This window comes from Aplidium turbinatum, chromosome 4 (assembly GCF_918807975.1).
Source record: "Aplidium turbinatum chromosome 4, kaAplTurb1.1, whole genome shotgun sequence".
Classification (NCBI taxonomy): domain Eukaryota; kingdom Metazoa; phylum Chordata; class Ascidiacea; order Aplousobranchia; family Polyclinidae; genus Aplidium; species Aplidium turbinatum.
Genome location: NC_137475.1, coordinates 7,596,812 through 7,615,985, shown reverse-complemented (window position 1 = coordinate 7,615,985; position 19,174 = coordinate 7,596,812). Strand labels below are relative to the sequence as shown.

The 19,174-nt window shown below is 39.0% G+C and overlaps 1 protein-coding gene across 1 annotated transcript in view; it reads right to left on the bottom strand.

The window, feature by feature from the left end:
- Positions 1 to 520: 520 nt before the first annotated feature.
- Positions 521 to 19,174, bottom strand: part of LOC145768867 (neurobeachin-like protein 1) — a 52,020-nt gene continuing 33,366 nt past the window's right edge. The window contains 20 exon segments of the mRNA XM_082580474.1: positions 521 to 3,063; positions 3,552 to 3,700; positions 4,242 to 4,400; positions 4,866 to 4,997; positions 6,538 to 6,620; positions 7,192 to 7,364; positions 8,112 to 8,308; positions 8,641 to 8,882; positions 9,350 to 9,482; positions 9,883 to 9,977; positions 10,673 to 10,803; positions 11,057 to 11,207; positions 11,715 to 11,829; positions 12,197 to 12,310; positions 13,037 to 13,272; positions 13,374 to 13,522; positions 13,968 to 14,086; positions 14,460 to 14,601; positions 16,258 to 16,409; positions 16,594 to 16,749. Coding sequence (XP_082436600.1) covers positions 2,895 to 3,063; positions 3,552 to 3,700; positions 4,242 to 4,400; positions 4,866 to 4,997; positions 6,538 to 6,620; positions 7,192 to 7,364; positions 8,112 to 8,308; positions 8,641 to 8,882; positions 9,350 to 9,482; positions 9,883 to 9,977; positions 10,673 to 10,803; positions 11,057 to 11,207; positions 11,715 to 11,829; positions 12,197 to 12,310; positions 13,037 to 13,272; positions 13,374 to 13,522; positions 13,968 to 14,086; positions 14,460 to 14,601; positions 16,258 to 16,409; positions 16,594 to 16,749 — 2,997 coding nt within the window. The 3' untranslated portion in view covers positions 521 to 2,894.

The following is a 19,174-nucleotide window of genomic DNA, read 5'->3' as shown; positions in this document are numbered from 1 at the left end:
CAGTTACTTTTCTGTGTTCATGGGGAGGTCGCCCTAATTTCCCCCCGGATCCTTCACTGAATTCACGTGGGTTCACAAAAGGCTTTTTCAGTCCGAGAACAAAGATTCCTACAATCTAATACAAATTTATTTTCACTCGAGTCAGTTCTATCATAATCAGCTAAAAATCTATTTCAATCTGCCAGATTTCATTCAAATATTGTAGAATCAATTCGAATAAGATTAACTGAAGATGATCTTAGCTGCTAGCGGATCGAAATCGATTTTTAGTTGTTTATGATTGAACTGACTGGCGTGAAAATAAATTCGTTCGTATCACAAGACAAGTAACCGAGTCGTTCATATCAAGCAGTGTTGTGGGTTTGATACCTGTCAGAAAATACTTCATTTTCTAAGATTCCTAGAATCTATTGTTTTCTCACAGCCGAATGACATAACTTAAAGAAATTTTCAAATCAACCAGGCAAAATTACCGATTGCTGACTCCTGATGAAATGTCACTGAACTTAACAAAACCATAAGCCATGTTCTGTCTTTATTTGCCAAAAGCAGCAGATCAAAGATAAATAACACAATGAATCAAAAATCGGATAAACGGTGAAATAGTATAGAGTGCATATCATTGGGGCTTGACCATCATGATCTTCCAAGATAAATTATATTTACTAAATAAACTCTCTAGACAGACAAAAAGATCTTGGGATTGCTTTTAAAGACTTGATTCCGCAGACGTATGCGAAACATCGGTAAAGTCATACAGCAATACGTACAAGAAACGACACACAGTGGAACAGCATATTACGGACAAGCCGGGACTTGCAATTTCCATCTGATATACGCGGTATCCGTTCTATGCGAGTTGCACTGTAGGCTAAATAATAAAGATATGTAATAGCACGAAAGTTTACACAGAAAAAAGACAGAACTTATAAAAAACAACACCGGTTAGCGCCTGAAGGTGTGATTAAGCTTGTCTCATTACAAAACATTGCTTTGCTTTTCGCCTTTGCAAAAAGCTGCGAGTATTGAGGTAGACCAATATTGAGGATTGTTCCTCAATATTTGTCTACCACAGAAATATCCGCATTGGTGCAAAATGCGTTATACTTGGAGGAGCAGATTGTCAGGAGCAAGGTATTGCCATAAAACTATTTGGTGTCGACAATGTATCTATCTTTTTTTCTAATCCTTCATCTAAAACATTTGAAAAAATAGATCTTCATCGGCTTTATTGCACTATCATAAGAGTCTCCGAAACACATGACGTCATAAAAAAACCTGACAACATCATCTACGTCATATTACCTTGACGTCATTATTATCAAGACTACGGATTCGATCACAAGAGTAGCTTAAAAGACGCACAAGTTGTTAGTGGGAATATAAACAGATTTAATTTAGAAACATACGCATGACATTTGATATGACATTCTCGCCTTGATGCTGAAGTGATCTAATTTTGATCAAGATGCAAAATTTTTTGAGGGGTTGGTTGGTGATTCGTGTTAAGAACGCTGAAATGTTTCAGTAACGAAAATGCTTTAAAACTATCCGGATCTACATTATGGGTCTTCCCTTAATCAAAGCTTTCACATAACTCACAAATTGCTCAAAACGAGGTCAACTGTTCTTGCTTTCAAAGAAATGCGAAATAGATTTTTCTATACACCAAAGCAGAACCATAGAAAATTATTTAAGTGCATATTGAAATAATCTTATTTGAAAACTGGAACAATCGAACAACATTAAACAACATTTTTAAAATCAATTGTATAATGTATATGGTAAGATGTCTAATGTGCATTACTGTAGACTGGGTGGTTTCATTAAGGACCACCCGGACGTAAATGCTTTAACGCTACATTTTGTATTTTGAGCATGATCGATGTAGAATACAAGTTATCACGACTCACAACTTATGGGCCCGAAATAAAAAATACAAAAAACGTATTCAAGATTTCAACATTTGAAAATCTTAAAGTTTATATCAAGCTTGGTTAGGTCGGTGGCCACTGCAGCACATCGTGAGCGGGATTATATTTCCGTCTTAGTGTCAAAACCTTCCTTTTATATAGGTTTCTCATCTTTTCGTCTAGCAAGTTTATGGAATTTACAATGTAATGTAAGAAATCGATGAGAGAGAAGTTGAAGAGAATGTTTCAGGTCTGTACGGCAAACTAAATGTGTTCTTGAGTTAGCTAAATAGTGGCACACAATTCAAAAATGAGTAAAGGAGAAGTGAATAAGAAGTTGGGATAATGACACAAAATCAGTAACTTGCAAAACGTATCTTCAATGTAAAAAATCGCGGAATCCACAAAAAACTGTTAGATTTTACATAAAATCAACTAATGGCAACAGATTGGTTTCACGCTGAGCGTTAAAAATATAAACCACAACAATTAGGGACTGTTTTTAATTCCATAAAAAATATGGAAATACAATAAAAAGTGGGTACACAAAAGTTGCATCAGCATTTGGTAAAAATAACTGCTCTTTTACATCATATTATCCTGTACAGGCGTTTAAGGAGTTGAACATGTTTTATGTTTTTCTTTTCTATATATAACTGCTATACAATGTATGAACATATCTTGTGCGCTAAATCACGAATAGAAGAAGTTTATTCTTTGAGTCACACAGAAATCTAAAAAAAAAAACAGAAAACCAAAATAGGTCGTGCGACCGTGGTTCGAAACTAGGGGGGGGAGAAGAGAAAGTTACCAAAAAGCATGATTCAAAAAGTTTTTAAAGAATATTTAAACGCTTCAGTTCAAGTAAGATAGGAGTCTAAATTTCAAAAAAGATTAATTTGCAAAAATAAATGCTATAAGATAACTTTTAGTTTTTGCATGCCTAAACTTTTGACGTCACAGCCACCCAAAACCGATATGTCACGACCCGGATGTGGACGTGAAGAAACCACGTGACTTGACTGGCCTATCAACGCCGACTATGATGAGCTTGCCGTCACGTAGGCAAGCCAAAATGTGAGTCATCGACTTGGTGACGAACACACAGGAGATGGGGCAACGGAGGATCAGGCGAGACACCTCCTGAAAGCTGGATAGAAAATGGTTACGGTTATTGAAGATTTCAAATAGGAAACATTTTGTTGTGTTCAGTTGTTCACATATGACTTTATTTGTTGATTTGGACACTGACATGATCATGTTAAATCCAAAACTAAAGCAAAGGTTCAAACTTGTTCACACCAAAAAAAAAAAAAAAAATTCAATCAAAAATATGAATCTTTGCTGAAATATTTTCTAGAAAGAACAAAATGTAAATTGATTTCAATAATCATAAAGTTCTTTTATACAACGCACTATCAGTACTTTATACTATTACCGACTCTATTAATAGACTCTATTACAACATAACAAAGTTTTAAAGTGCACGAAACATTCGGAACACCCCGTAAAAGCAATATGGTTAGTTGGTTCCCGTACGAACAGTCCAGTCAGCGGAAAGTGCCATCGCTACAAGAATACCAAACTTTATAGTAGTTTATTTTTCTGCACGTTTGCATTCTCTTTGCTAAAAGTTACCTGAAAAGTTCTCGGACCAAAAGCAATCCCTGTGCGTCCCCGGTCACCAAATGTTCGCCGGATATTGTCATGTGACCCAACCTCGCCTCCAAGCAGTCTAAGGCAAGATGCTGGCCGTTGATTGAAAACAAGTGCAAGAAGTGTTTCTCCTGGCAACGAAAAATACAAACGTTGATGCAGACCACCAGCCTTTCGCAAACGTTTTAGCGATGTGATGCCAGAATGCCACGGCCACTATGACACGAAACACGCAAGGGTGGCATTGTGGCAAGAATTTTATATCCTGATCAACAAATGATGCATCGTCAAATATTCAAAACCAGGAAATTGATGGAAGACATCTGAACTGATGTTTTTCTCCATTATCAGTGATCACCAGAACTGTTGAAAACATACTTTGAACAAATGAAGAAAGCTAGTTCAGAGGAGACTTTGCTTAACTAGCCACGAAACTTTATCTAGCAAAATTGGTAATTTTGCATCGATTCAACGTCGACTTTTATAGAAGACTGACACCAAACCTGGAAAACTAAAATCCCTACAACTCCGAATTTACGGAGCTATGAAGTCAAACCACGAACGCCTGATTCCAATTCCATAGCCTCAGTTTTATCACATTAAAAAAGCATTAATAACGCAAATTGAAATCCTTCCCTGCGTCCATAGTACAGTAGTGTGGGTCGGTCATACCTCTTTAACATGTCTATGAGTGCGTGCATAGAGAACAATCCTTCCTTCATCGGACATGGCGACAGACGGCACCGTGTAGAGGTCAGAATTGTTCGTAAAAGGCCGGATCGTTCGAATGTAGTTTCCTTTACGCACGCTGTGCATGATGCATGTACCGTCCTACAAAGAGACTTATAATGAAACTGTGTTTCCATGCTCTATTTCAACGATTTGGACCACTGAGTGCATGTGGTGTGATATCTAGTTTGAGTCACTAACATCGCTCAAAAGCTTTCGGCCTGTTGGCTAAAAAAGATGGTGATACCACACAAACACAAAAGCTGGTGTTTTAATAAGTTTGTTAATTAGTTACTGCACGGTTTTACGTCCTTTGTTTCCTGTATTGCGAGGGTTCGAAAAAAAAGTATAACTGAGGTGGAATCGAACCACGTCCGCTGGATTCGAAATCTGGTATGCTTACCGCTGCACTAATTACCCAGACAGCAAAATTCGTTATTTTTACATTGCAGACGTCTGTAGACGTTGAACCAATGTAAAAATGACGACTTTTGTTGTCTAGGTAATTCTTTTATACAAAACAAATGTTGTTGTCCACGGACGTAAATCAATGTAAAAATTGCGTACCTTTGAAGACGATAAGGCAACGTCAAGCTCCAAGTTGACAACAACGCAAGTGACGACTTCTTCGTGACCGTACAGTATGTGCAGGGGGTGGACACTGATCCCGGAAGATACCCCACCACCGCTGTAAGTCACCTGGAGTAATACATAACCGTGGTATGAAAATGAACGAGGTTATGGGAAAGTATACAACGCAGACACAAGTTTGGACGATTTTATCATTCAACAAACTACGAATACAAAATCAAATTTTCTCCAACGGTGATGGAATATCTTTATCCTACTTCCAACCTGCAAAATCACTCATTCCTGCATTGCTTGCAGAAGTTGACTCAATGTAAATGGGGGATTGTTTTCTAGCTGGCACTCTTTGGGAATCAATAAACTGCTCCATAGTCACATGAAGTTGGTAATATTGATAAAATGTCGCCAGTGTTTGGAGATAGACGAAGCGAGAGAGGAATAATCCCGAATCAAAATTATAAATGTTGTTATAATAATAATAATAATAATCCACATGTGCGCAGGAACATCGATGACAGCACAATTTTTTTTTTTTTTTAAACAATACCTATTCACCCACTTCAAATCAGAGATTACAGCTTGTATGCGGGGTGGGGGAGATTTTCAGTCAGTGCTAATACGCTACCGCCGGGTTAATAATATTCATATGAAACACAAGCTGGTGTTGCCAGAGCCGGCGAATGATTTCGATTTCACCATCTGCAAGAACATTACGCGATAGGGGAGAGTGGGGCTAGTCGGAAAGATTTTTTTTTAAAGTGAAATTTAAAACAATTCGTGCATAACCTGACAACTTGAAGCGGCTTAAATTATCACCTATAGTGTCCTCTATCATACAACCAAAAATAAGTATTGAGTCAATTAAGCTTTTAATAAAAATTTAAAATAAACAAACATACCATGCCTGGGGTTAGTTGAAAAACGTCAGTTTGATGCCCACCAATGAACTGGGTACTATTTTTTCAACCAACAAACATTAACATGGGGTTGTAAGCAAATATGTTAACTTGCTTTAAAATCAAAATGCAATGAATTCTACATCAAATCATCGTAAAAACATTTTTTAATAAACGCATTGTTAAAACTTGTGATGCCGCATATATAGCACTTTCCAAGTTATTCAAATTAAAATTTTACAATGTATATCTGCTTAAAACAAGTACATTGGAGCCTATACTACTTATTATCATACCACGACGATATACTCGTATCATACTACATAGTCATACCGTTATCAAAACGTTTTCCAACTAACCCCACCCACTATTTTCCAACTAGCCCCATTAACATATGACAAACTATTTTCTTAAAATATTGAAGCATGGTGCGTTGGACTAAAATTTGTTTATTTCTTAGTGTTGTAGAACACCTACAGCTGACACACACTAAAAAACTTCTGCCTATCTTTAACGATATCGACGCATAAGATGTTTTTCAATACGCCAAAAATTTTACTTCGAAAGTAAGAAAATACAAAATTGTCAGCCAAACAGGCATACCTTGACTCAACAAATCGAAACTAACATGGATTATGTGTTTTTATAAACTACTTCACATGTTGGCAACAAATATTTAAAAAAGTTATCAAGAGTTAAAAAAATGACCATTTTTCAACTAACCCCGCCTTCCAACTAACCCCACTCTCCCCTACCTTCCAAATGATGCTTGTCGTATCATATGAGCCTGACATCAGATAGGAGCCACCATGGTCCAACGCTAAACAGGTGACCACATCTGCGATGGAGAATGTAGGTTAGGTAGACATCGCAACAGCAAGCAGGCGATGAGGTAACAGCTCATTGAATTTATCAAAGCTATAACATATATTTTTATATTTGAATTACGTACTGACGAAGCCACACTTGCGTGGCGAAAGCTCTACGATACGCTTGAATTTATGAGTTTAGTGTTGTACTGTCTGCTTTTTTGCATGACACAGTTGATTAATTATTACAATCACAGAATAAGCTACAAGTTTCATGTGGCATTAGATTCCGATCCTTCTAAGAATGCCAAAATGAAGTCACTGACGTTTTGAAAGGTGTGGGACATGACTAATTATGAAAACGGCACAAGACTTTTTTTTACATATGGTCTTCAATCTGCCTCCCTGGTTGGTTTCACAACATTCAACTAAAAACTCTCACCAGGTAAGCTGCAATGGGAAAATCTCACAAAAATATTTCAAAAATTGAATGATGTAAAAACAACAAGTTTTTCCAATACGATGCCACCAGTCGTTGAAACGCAGAATATTCTAGAATCTGGAATACTAAAAAGTCTAGAATATTCAACAAATTCTAACCCAAATGCCTTGTGAAAGAAGTAACAGTTTTCCCCTTCGCGGTCATGATCCGAATGCTGTTGTCCCAGTAGCCAGCGATGAAAAGATATTTAGCGTCGTGAGTTGTGAGGAAAATGTTGGTCGACAGATGCAGGCCCGGGGATAACAATCCCTTGATGTTCTTCTGTTGTTTGCTGTTGCGGTAAACGGATAGTTGAAGGTGAAGAAAGACGATACCGCACAATTGTTACCGTGTGTAGATACCGCACAATTGTTACCGTGCGTAGATACCGCACAATTGTTACCGTGCGTAAATACCGCACAATTGTTACCGTGTGTAGATACCGCATAATTGTTACCGTGCGCAGATACTGCACAATTGTTACCGTGCGTACGTTCAAGCGATTTTTTCAGCAGTTGCTGTTTGTTTGTTGAGCAATTTGGGTTCCTTCCCAGGCTCCGACGTTGAGAGCTCTTGCACTGCAATCAACTGGCGGGTTTTTCGAAAGAGTCATCCCTGTGGTCTGAACGCAATTCGCTCAGCCCGCAGGCCCAGTAGGGTAACGGGCTTATCCCTCGACACCGAGAGCGGGGTGCTCAGCGGTTGCAAACGACGTCGAGGAAGTATCTAAACTCACTTTGCGGAGTGCCAAGCAGGAACGAAGGTTTAGTACCATTTTTAAATGGTCTTTGGTATGACCAGGTAGGGAATCAAACCCACATCTACCGACGCACTCAAACCACCAGGACACGGTACTTGCTGTCAAGGAGGAAGGAGATACATTTTTAGACAAGGAGCACATAATAATTCTATAGCTAGCGGTCGGGAAAACTGCGACTGCACACGTATTTTCACTTCTTAACAAAAACAATCATAAAACGCAAAATTTAGTTTTGAAACTGTGGAGTAAGAAAAACGTCATTCAAGTTGTTGAACGAACCTTGGCCCAACGTGAAGGTCTTTTTCAAACGTGAAGTAATTCGTGATGCTGCGATCATATGGGAGCCAACCGTGAACACCAATCACGCCCTGTTCGCTCACAGTTACCATGGCATCCGGCATGCCTGACTGGATAAAGGAATGTGATTGGTTCCTTGGTACAGAGACAAAGATGATGGAGTCTCCTGAAGGCATGACCTGAAAAAATATTTCACGAAAACCCATCAGTACCAGCTATAACACACAAGATTTCACGTATACCCATCAGTACCAGCTATAACTCACGAGATTTAACGACGTTATCGAGTATACAAAGACAGCCGAAACTAGGAAACCTGTGGCATTTACAAAGTAGATTTCTTTCATGAAATGCATCGTTTCTGCAAGCTCAAAAGCAACTCCATCTAAAATACACGATCTCGCACTTTGAAACTATTTTTCAATTGTTTCGTGTGATTACCACGTTGATTTAGCGTTGCTGAATATCGTAGTAACGTTTAAAATAACAAAATCATTTGCTAGTTACAAACCTTCACAAAGAATGTTTTCAACTGGTCTGGCTCCTCAAGGACATTCGGACTTTTCTCGATACCGACGCTCAAAGTCGATTTTATCCTGCTCCCGAGGACCTTCCTAGCAGCATCTTCTCGGCTCATTCTCTGAGGATGAGGATCGGTCAAGAGTTGAGTAGGAGTCTGCCCAAAGTTATTGATCATTCCCTCTACGGCTTTACAAAGCATAGGATCGGAGATGGCGTTAAGGTCGACTGCACCTGTAGTGTGATGCAAAAATTCTTGTAAGTCACGATTTTTGAACTTATGTTTGCAACTTCTGAATGCATTTCATGTCACTTTTGACGTTATATTTGCATGTGTTTTGCATCTGTTGTGATAATACTACACAACATAATGTGAGTGGGAAATAGCAGACGCAAGAAAACAGACAGAGGGATAAAAAACTGTTGCTCTCATTCGGCACAATACAGTCGAAGACAACGTCAACGAAAGGCGGCTTGATGCTTGCTTGCTATTTGGACATGGCACAGATACTGTAAAAAGTAAGCAAAATCAACACTCTGCTGGGAAACAAGGCTCGATGAGCAAAACGCTAGTTGCAAGCAAATAAAATCATTTACAAAAGCTAGGACCCAAAACGATGCGCGATTGTTTCCAAAATCAAAAAATCTTTATTGTTGTTATGTTGCATTGCAAACACAAGAAATTATGTACAATTGGTGACCTTCATAAGTGCAGTAGTAGAATACATTCAAAGCCTTGATGGCTTCTTCGCCTCTCTGTTTGTAGCCAAAGATCAGATCGATCCAATTATGCAAATTTCTTGATACGTATTCCGATTCCAATGCTTTCCGGTGCTGAAGCAAAAAACGTTGCATATAATATAGGACTATAGGTACCTCTAATACCTCACTTTGCATTTGATTTTTTTTACAATCAACGCATGACGTCACAAAATCTGAATTGTACGTCTGACCAAGTACTGTAACTTCGTGGCTGGCTCATGAAATAATCTTTGTTTTCATGAGCAGTTTTGTCTTTCTGGTTAAGTCAGAGAACGTTGAAGAACAGCTCCATAGTTGGTGGTTGCCAACGTTTCTTCTACGTTGTATGTTGTGAAACATTAGCTTGAAAAAAATTGTCAAATCCTTCCCTTTTTGAAGTTATTTGTCAACTACGACTCCTTAGCTACTGTACAATTTCTTGCTTTCAAACCCATTTTGAACAAATAAAACCAAACAGACAAATTGAAGCTACCTGAAATATGAAGTCGGAGGGCGACTTGGCCCACTTAGGCAAGATGACGTCATCGACCACTTCTCCGGAGAATTGCAGCTTTCCCAAGTCGAATCCTTGAGAGATAAATGAATCAAGTTAATTGTACAGGACGAAGACGTCATATTAGTCACCCACAACCACAAAGAAGCCAGATTTGTATTAAAATTATGGATTATAACAAAGAAATAACAAGATCAAGCAGCGGTGATTCAGCTCTCGACGTGTACGCTTGAGTAACGCATTTTAACAGCTTCCCATTCAGCGGCTACTAGTGAATGGAATAATTTACCAACAACAACACTTCAACAATCGGAAACTTCATTATATCAATCTCGGGGACTAGGCCTGCATCAGTGGTTCAAAACCTCAACAAGTATGCGAAACTACCGAGATTAAGCTCTCAAAGAAGCTTTCTCAGTCTGATGATAAACATTCCCACAATTGATCAACTAGTTTCTTTTCAGTGTAGAACTGTCTCGATGATCATAGACACCTTGGAAACTTATCAATTGCAATTGATTCTTTTTTGTTCGATGATGCAGCAGGATTTTAATAGGTGTTCACATAACTGACCACTTACGTGAACTGGCGGGTTAACCGAATACATTTACTCACTTCACTATTTAACATCTCCTGTTACCCGTATCGGACTGGGATAAATTTTACCTGACTCAAGACTTCACTATATTTAACTAAAACAGTTTTAAAGTGGAAGTTGAGATCCAAAATATCAACCTTAAAGTTCTGTAAATTTGACATTGTTGCTCACTGTTTAAATTAGACAGGAATTCTGGCATGTAGAAGAATTCTGGAATGAGCTCTTTAACGTCATTGGTGGTATCCATGATGGCTTGAAAGGTGGCGGCGAGGGAGTGGAATTGTCGGTCAGACAAATCGAACCTGAAAGGAGACTTGGTAACAAAAAATTAAACCAGTTGATGGCAGCACTTGCCTTTTAACAGGCGGCTTCATCAGCTGGCTCATTCAAGTAGAATCATTCCTACATCGCAACAATGCCAGTTACTGCTCAAAACCAAATTAAATGCAAGGTTTAGGGTATGTGAAACAATGAATCAAAACCTTTCACATAGATTCTAATAAGATTTTTTTGCATGGGCGAGAAGAATGCGTGGATCAAGCTACTAACTTGTACCTTCCTGCTTGTAGCTGTATATGAAGAGTCGTGAACGGTTCCATGCGTAGCATATAGAAGAGAACAGTGGCGGCGTTGGAGTAGTGAGACCCGTAATGAAACTTTGATATGACGCCGTTTGGATCTTCAAACTGCTCGTAACGCTCACGAACTGTGCAAGTATGACGTTGAGATATTTTTTATCGGTAATGTGACGTCTGGCGACGTTAAATCAACGACAATTTTACATATTTATTAATCCGATTTGGTGACATTAAAGTAAATAACAATAGGCAACTTTCACTTTCACTGCAATGTTAAAAATACGTCATTATTTCTTCGATCAAGAAACTGAACTTGCCTACACAGAAGAAGGACTCTTAAGTTTTAATGCAGTTATTGTGTAGGATTGTTTTTATGCTAGATGACAGAACGCATGTATAAGATATAACAACTTTGGCGTTGCAGCTATTCTGAATCTGCTTACAAACTAACAATATCGCAGTCATTCTGGGTTCTAATACAAATACGCAAAACTTAGCCGAAAAAAGCCAGCGAGGTAAAGTTTCACATCTAGAAAAATGGTCTTTCTAAAAAAAACCACTAAGAACATGCGACTAAGAACCCTTCCTTAATCCCTTAAATTTAAAATCAAATTACTCCAACCACCAGGTCTTACCCTCATGTTCGCTGTCTGGATTGAGCACTCCGATAGGTCTGGACAGGTCCCTGTACACTGAGGGGTCGGTCAGGTCCAACTTCTCGCTCGTATAATCTCGCAAGATCCAAGGAAACTGTTAAAATGGAGAACAGGTTTGAAAAGCAAATGATTCAAGAAGTTGTAAGTGATTAAAACGAAAAATGTTTTTATAATGTCAGTAAAGTAATCTTGAAAGTTTTTCTGTACGCTTCAGGAATCCGTTTAAACATGCATCAAGTGATGAATGAAAGCCAAAGTCACGCAAACCGAAATATCGACTGCTGGCATACCAGATTGCTGGTTGAATATGCTACCAAACTTAACACTCTTTTTGTCAATGTTGTTGCAATGATTTCTAACAAAACTTCAGACTTTTCAAGCTTAAACTTACGCTGTTGATGGTTAATCTAAAAAAAACGTTTAAAAGTTATCAAATTTGTCAAAAGATACGTTGTTCCTACCACAGGATACTGGCTAAGATCGTTGTACGTCCTTCCAGCGATGGTGTTCAGTTGCATCAGGTAGTCGAAGTTGCTAACTTCACGTTGGATCCATTTCTGTGTCAAGCCTGACGCCTGAAATCCAACAAGGCGGTAGCTCAGTTGTGATAATTTGTTGATTGACAGCAAAAGTTTTGTTCATAAACGAAGAAAGCCTTTCGTGAAGCTCTACCTTGAAAACTTTACTTTTGGGGTCTAAAGCAGCTGACGCAAATCCGGCCATCGAGGATAATCGTATGACGTTACGTTAATTACGTTGCAAATTGACGTTACGTAATTTCAGATCTTGATCAACCGCAAACGACCACTTAGTTTTGTCTGTATCTTCATTGGACCAATGGTGCTGACGCTCCGTAATCATCGCACAGATATTAGTGCATATGGTACAAAACAAAGCACATAAATATAATGCTTAGCAGTTATCCACCCCCTGTTTTGCCAAACCATGTTGATGCCACATCGTGAGCTATCAAAAACTATGCGCGTATCTAAGTCATTGTGACATGGGGACTCACAGTGCAGGGTGTCAAATTCTTCCACTATCAAAGAAAACATAACTACTAAGTTTTAAAGCAACAATTGGACAAGTTAATTTTAGAACTATAAACAAAAAGGTCAAAGGTCATAAAACCAGCTTCCTTAACAGTAAAGTACGTCATAGCCTCAATATAAATGACCTCATAGTGTAAAATAACATTGATGAAGACACCAAACGATGTCTAATTGAGGGGTGCGTGATATTTATTGCAACTCGAAAGGGAGAAATAGTTAAATCAAGAAAAGGATTTCAAACACGATTACTTTCAGCAGTTCCTGGGGGGTTCTTGTTCCGCAGTACAAAAGGTTTGGAGGCCTAACGCTTAGAAGGGCTTTATATACAGTGTGACGTAGATTTGGCTGGAGGAAATTGATGAAGTAGTTCGTTTGATCGATGAGGAACAGCTCCAATGCGCTCTTCCTCAAATTGTAGCGCCGAAAATGCACCTCTCGAAGTTGTGACAAAGCCCATTTGAAGTCCATCCCAACAGAATCAGTGCCTTGAGGAAAATTATGAAGAAATCAACAAAACACAGTCAATTGGACAATTCTTCATTGACAAGGGACCAAATGTGTTATCTGCACACAAACTCATGTTTACCTTCTTCATTTGCAGTCGATTTATCATAAAAGTAGACATGGGTCGTTGTGACTTCAAGTTTCCCTTCAACTACATCCATAAGGGTGACAAGCTGGCAGTCTTTGGATAAAATTATTTTCTCCTTTTTCACTTGCTCATCTTGAGGTGATCTAGTGCAGCAAAATAAAGTTTTGGCTTTTTTACATCACACCAAAGTCTTCGATAAAAAACTGGAAGCAAGCAAGGTTTGATGTCTAATGTCACAGTTTACAACAACAGATTATGCTGGAATAAGATCACAACCGCATAACGTAAACGTTTCTGTAGCCAACGCCTGTCTGAGAGTCCTCGGCTACGTAGCCTAGTGGTAAGAGCCCCTGCTTGACACTCCGAAGGGTGGAGGTTTGACGCCCATCAAAAACTGCGGTTGTGTTTTTGGTAAAACACGTAAGGAGATGTTTGCAGATGAACACAAGTAGTGGCTTCCTTGCCTGGCCATTTGCTGAATCTAGAATCTATTCTAGATCCTTACCCACCGAGCGTAAGCCTACATAGCATAAAACGTTGAAGAGTAAGAGAGTCCTAACTAGTTTCATCAAAAGATGCGGCACTCACGTGGGATTGGAGGCGAGTATGCTCCAATCCTCATCTCCCACACTGTCATCTTCCTTGGAGGATTCAGATGATGTCAAAATGGCACTTGGAGGAACCACCGCTTCCTGAGTGGGCTGGTCCTATAAAGAAGATACATTCACTGAGGATTTAAAGTGGTAAAAATTGGTGGCGATTTTGCAAGAACTAAGTTTTTTTAAACTTAAGAAATAGTGAAAAAGTTACAAACATATAAATTAAAAACTCTTTAGCACTAGTACATGTACAAGAAAATGCAAAAAGAACGTGGAAATACAGTAAAAATACCACAAATTTTCAGGTTGGACAAGCGTAAAAAAGCCTGAATTCCCGAACCACATTGACAGCTGAGTTTAGTGGTCGCATTAACGAGGCTTCTACGTCACGGAAAACATAAAGCAACCAAAGATAATACTGCCACCTCAATTCGCTTACAAAACATCAGCGTTTGTTGTTTTATATGTTGTATCAACGTACCTTAATGCCATTGCCAGATCTGTTGTCCCTGAGACTGCTGGCATCTTCGTGTAGTGTGAAGTTGTAGTTTTCTGTCAACTTCAGGCGCATGCGCGAGAAATTCTCGACGTTTGACAGCTTATAGTAAGTTGGGCCAGGATTTCTAAAGAAGATTAAATTGCAAACAGTTAGCGCTTCAGCAATGGTTAGTTATTTTGTTTCAAGAACATGGAGAAAGCCAGTAACTGCATTAAATGGTAGTCAACACTAAGGAAGAGCAACTGGCGCAGCACTGATAAGACCTATAAGCCAAAAAAAAAACAGTGAATGGTACAGCAATGATGAAACCCATTGGCCAAGAGAACTGGCGAATGCTACTTTGCGTGAGCCAGCGTGAGCCTTGCCGTGAGCGAATTGCTACTTTAAAGTGAGCCAATCAATGGTGAAGTTAACATAAGAAAGAAGAGGTACTCAACAAACTTGACACAATATGGCTAAGCAACCGTTACCAGCTCCGACGGAAGACGAAAGGTACAGACAACTAGGGAAGGGTACTTTACAGGGATCAATCTTCCCAATGAACATAGGCGTCAATTTTTTCTTAAAAGAGAGGAATTCTAGGTGGGCGCCTTTTGGAAGCTGGTTTTAAGAATGCGCGAATAGATGTTTGACTTTGCTTCATGTTTAACTTTTCAATAATGAAATGACAACATCGCGCGGTGCCCCAATTTATACCCAGCAACAATTTTGTGAGGAAAGATTTATAAAAAGCGATTGTTTTAGTAAGTCTTTAGTTTGTATCGGTTATTTTATTGTCATGTTCATTATGATGTCATATTCAGATTCCCTTACGGAACTAAAGTTTTATTGTGACGTAACAAAAGTGAGACCATTCGGAGAAAAGATCAAACGCGGCTTTCTCTCACCAGGAATAGCAAGCGCGTGGCAGTTGCGTAGCAACAACAATGCAGTGAGTCTGAGTACGGTACTGAAAATTGTTTGCAGATGTTGATTTTTGTTTTTAACCGCGACGATGTTCAATATGTAAATAGAGGAAACGTACGACATGTCCTTTTAGAAGAGAGGTACTGTAAATGCGCGCATCCGATTTAGCATTTCAAGACAGACACACTTGTCGCGAAATTTCGATCACCACGAAAAGCAAGGCCACGCGGATTCTAATTGTCTTGGCTTTCTGCTCTAGACAGGTTTTCAACGTGCGACGTCCCAAGAGAGAGATGAGTTCGGCGGTTTTTCAGCGTATTGGCTTGATATCAAATCGTGCCCAAACGCCCTTTTTTCAACGCAGCGTTGTTGTGGAATTGCTTTGTTTTTTTCGGATAGCCTACCTAGCAAGAGACATAGCGTAAAACAAGAAGTTGCGCTGCAGTTGGTTGGATAATTCAGCGTTTAACAAAAAGGGAAATAATTGTAACGAACACTTCATACGTGTCATGAAAACAGGCTGGGCGAAACATATTTTGCCCAACCTCGTTTCACGGCAGGGTGGGCGCCGCCCACCCGGCCCACCCTATTTCGACGCCTATGCCAATGAATATTACAGCCAACCATCAGGAAGATACATTTGCTAAAGCAGCAGCGGCATGTTAAGTTAAATACGCAGATTCTAATATAAAAATAGCTGAAGGCGAATTTACAGAAAGCCTTTTGATATTTCTTCTTTCTTGAATTCGGAGTCCTCAGATGTCAAAATTAAATGTAATTCCGACAGGACAGTGAAGTCCTTAAGATGACAACTGACTATTTCCAACTAACAGAATAAGGATAAAAGACACACACACCATCAACCAATAATCACCTGTCTTTCCACAAGCCTCTTTCGCTGGCTAAAAACCTCTTAGCAGCTCTCCACTGGCGAAGGACAGCGGTGTTTTGGTTTCTTAGCGACTTTGAGTTTTTGCTTTGACGATCTTCTTCTGCTTCTCTCTCTTTGTAGAAGTCGTTCTCAAACTGAAAATAATTATTTCTTTTTTTTGGAAGTTAAAACAAAAGCAATCGGGTTTACCTAACGCAGAATCAACGTTAAAGCAACCAATTAAAAAAATATATGGCGAGCTATAACTTTTATAAAAGAATTAACAGACATGTTTCATTGTTCCTGCTATCACACAATGTTGAGGGCATAGCAACACACATTAGCTTTAAATCTCAGCTCATTTTCTTTCTTCTCCATTTCCCGCGATAGAGAAGCAGCCATGAATTCTTCAGTCGTCCCAGTCCAGAAAGCTGTCATGTTCAACATTAAATCATCAAAAGAGGCGTGCTGGAAGAGGAGAGCATTCGGCTGGACCTGAAAGTTAAAAAACTTCGATTTCAAAACGTAGGAAAAAGTTTCTAGGACATACAAAAACTTTTCGCCATTCATGCAGTCATTAATAATGTATTCGATTGCGCATCTATATGGGTCTGCCTACTTGATGTTCAGGGCAGCGCGGTATGCGATGAATACAGACATGTATGAAATACTGCACATTGTTACAGTTTCAAAACCTAAAAATCAACTTCTTTCACAAAGCTTTTGCGCCAATTGCTGAAACTATATTAACATTGCTGTAAAACATTGTAGACATTGTTGCCAATTGTTGACTGCTGTAATCAGGGCTGCCAGTTCCACGGTTTCCCCGCGGAATTGGGCTAGTCTTATTTCAGAGTCGTGGGAAAATTTTAGCAGTCGCGGAAAAACTTTGGCAGTCGCTTTTTTTTTGGTTTCTTTCCATTTTTACCAATTTTTTTTTTCGTCTATTCTGTGCGCGAATTCGTCATATTTTGGGCTACTTTTGGGCTTGTGTTATTACTTGTGATGATTGGGCTACTTTTGGGCTTGTGTTATTACTTGTGATGATTGGGCTACTTTTGGGCTTGTGCTATTACTTGTGATGATTGGGCTACTTTTGGGCTTGTGTTATTACTTGTGATGATTGGGCTACTTTTGGGCTTGTGTTATTACTTGTGATGATTGGGCTACTTTTGGGCTTGTGTTATTACTTGTGATGATTGGGCTACTTTTGGGCTTTGTTATAGCTTGTGATGATTGGGCTACTTTTGGGCTTGTTTGATTACTTGTGATGATTGGGCTACTTTTGGGCTTATTTTATTACTTGTGATGATTGGGCTACTTTTGGGCTTGTGTTATTACTTGTGATGATTGGGCTACTTTTGGGCTTGTTTTATTACTTGTGATGATTGGGCTACTTTTGGGCTTGTGTTATTACTTGTGATGATTGGGCTACTTTTGGGCTTGTGTTATTACTTGTGATGATTGGGCTACTTTTGGGCTTGTGTTATTACTTGTGATGATTGGGCTACTTTTGGGCTTGTGTTATTACTTGTGATGATTGGGCTACTTTTGGGCTTTGTTATTGCTTGTGATGATTGGGCTACTTTTGGGCTTGTTTTATTACTTGTGATGATTGGGCTACTTTTGGGCTTGTGTTATTACTTGTGATGATTGGGCTACTTTTGGGCTTGTTTTATTACTTGTGATGATTGGGCTACTTTTGGGCTTGTGTTATTACTGGTGATCATTGGGCTACTTTTAGGCTTGTGTTATTACTTGTGATGATTGGGCTACTTTTGGGCTTGTGTTATTACTTGTGATGATTGGGCTACTTTTGGGCTTGTTTTATTACTTGTGATGATTGGGCTACTTTTGGGCTTATTTTATTACTTGTGATGATTGGGCTACTTTTGGGCTTGTGTTATTGCTTGTGATGATTGGGCTACTTTTGGGCTTGTGTTATTACTTGTGATGATTGGGCTACTTTTGGGCTTGTGTTATTACTTGTGATGATTGGGCTACTTTTGGGCTTTGTTATTGCTTGTGATGATTGGGCTACTTTTGGGCTTGTTTGATTACTTGTGATGATTGGGCTACTTTTGGGCTTATTTTATTACTTGTGATGATTGGGCTACTTTTGGGCTTGTGTTATTACTTGTGATGATTGGGCTACTTTTGGGCTTGTGTTATTACTTGTGATGATTGGGCTACTTTTGGGCTTGTGTTATTACTTGTGATGATTGGGCTACTTTTGGGCTTGTGTTATTACTTGTGATGATTGGGCTACTTTTGGGCTTGTGTTATTACTTGTGATGATTGGGCTACTTTTGGGCTTGTGTTATTACTTGTGATGATTGGGCTACTTTTGGGCTTGTGTTATTACTTGTGATGATTGGGCTACTTTTGGGCTTTGTTATTGCTTGTGATGATTGGGCTACTTTTGGGCTTGTTGGATTACTTGTGATGATTGGGCTACTTTTGGGCTTATTTTATTACTTGTGATGATTGGGCTACTTTTGGGCTTGTGTTATTACTGGTGATAATTGGGCTACTTTTGGGCTTGTGTTATTACTTGTGATGATTGGGCTACTTTTGGGCTTGTGTTATTATTTGTGATGATTGGGCTACTTTTGGGCTTGTGTTATTACTTGTGATGATTGGGCTACTTTTGGGCTTATTTTATTACTTGTGATGATTGGGCTACTTTTGGGCTTGTGTTATTACTTGTGATGATTGGGCTACTTTTGGGCTTGTGTTATTACTTGTGATGATTGGGCTACTTTTGGGCTTGTGTTATTACTTGCGATGATTGGGCTACTTTTGGGCTTGTGTTATTACTTGTGATGATTGGGCTACTTTTGGGCTTGTGTTATTACTGGTGATAATTGGGCTACTTTTGGGCTTGTGTTATTACTTGTGATGATTGGGCTACTTTTGG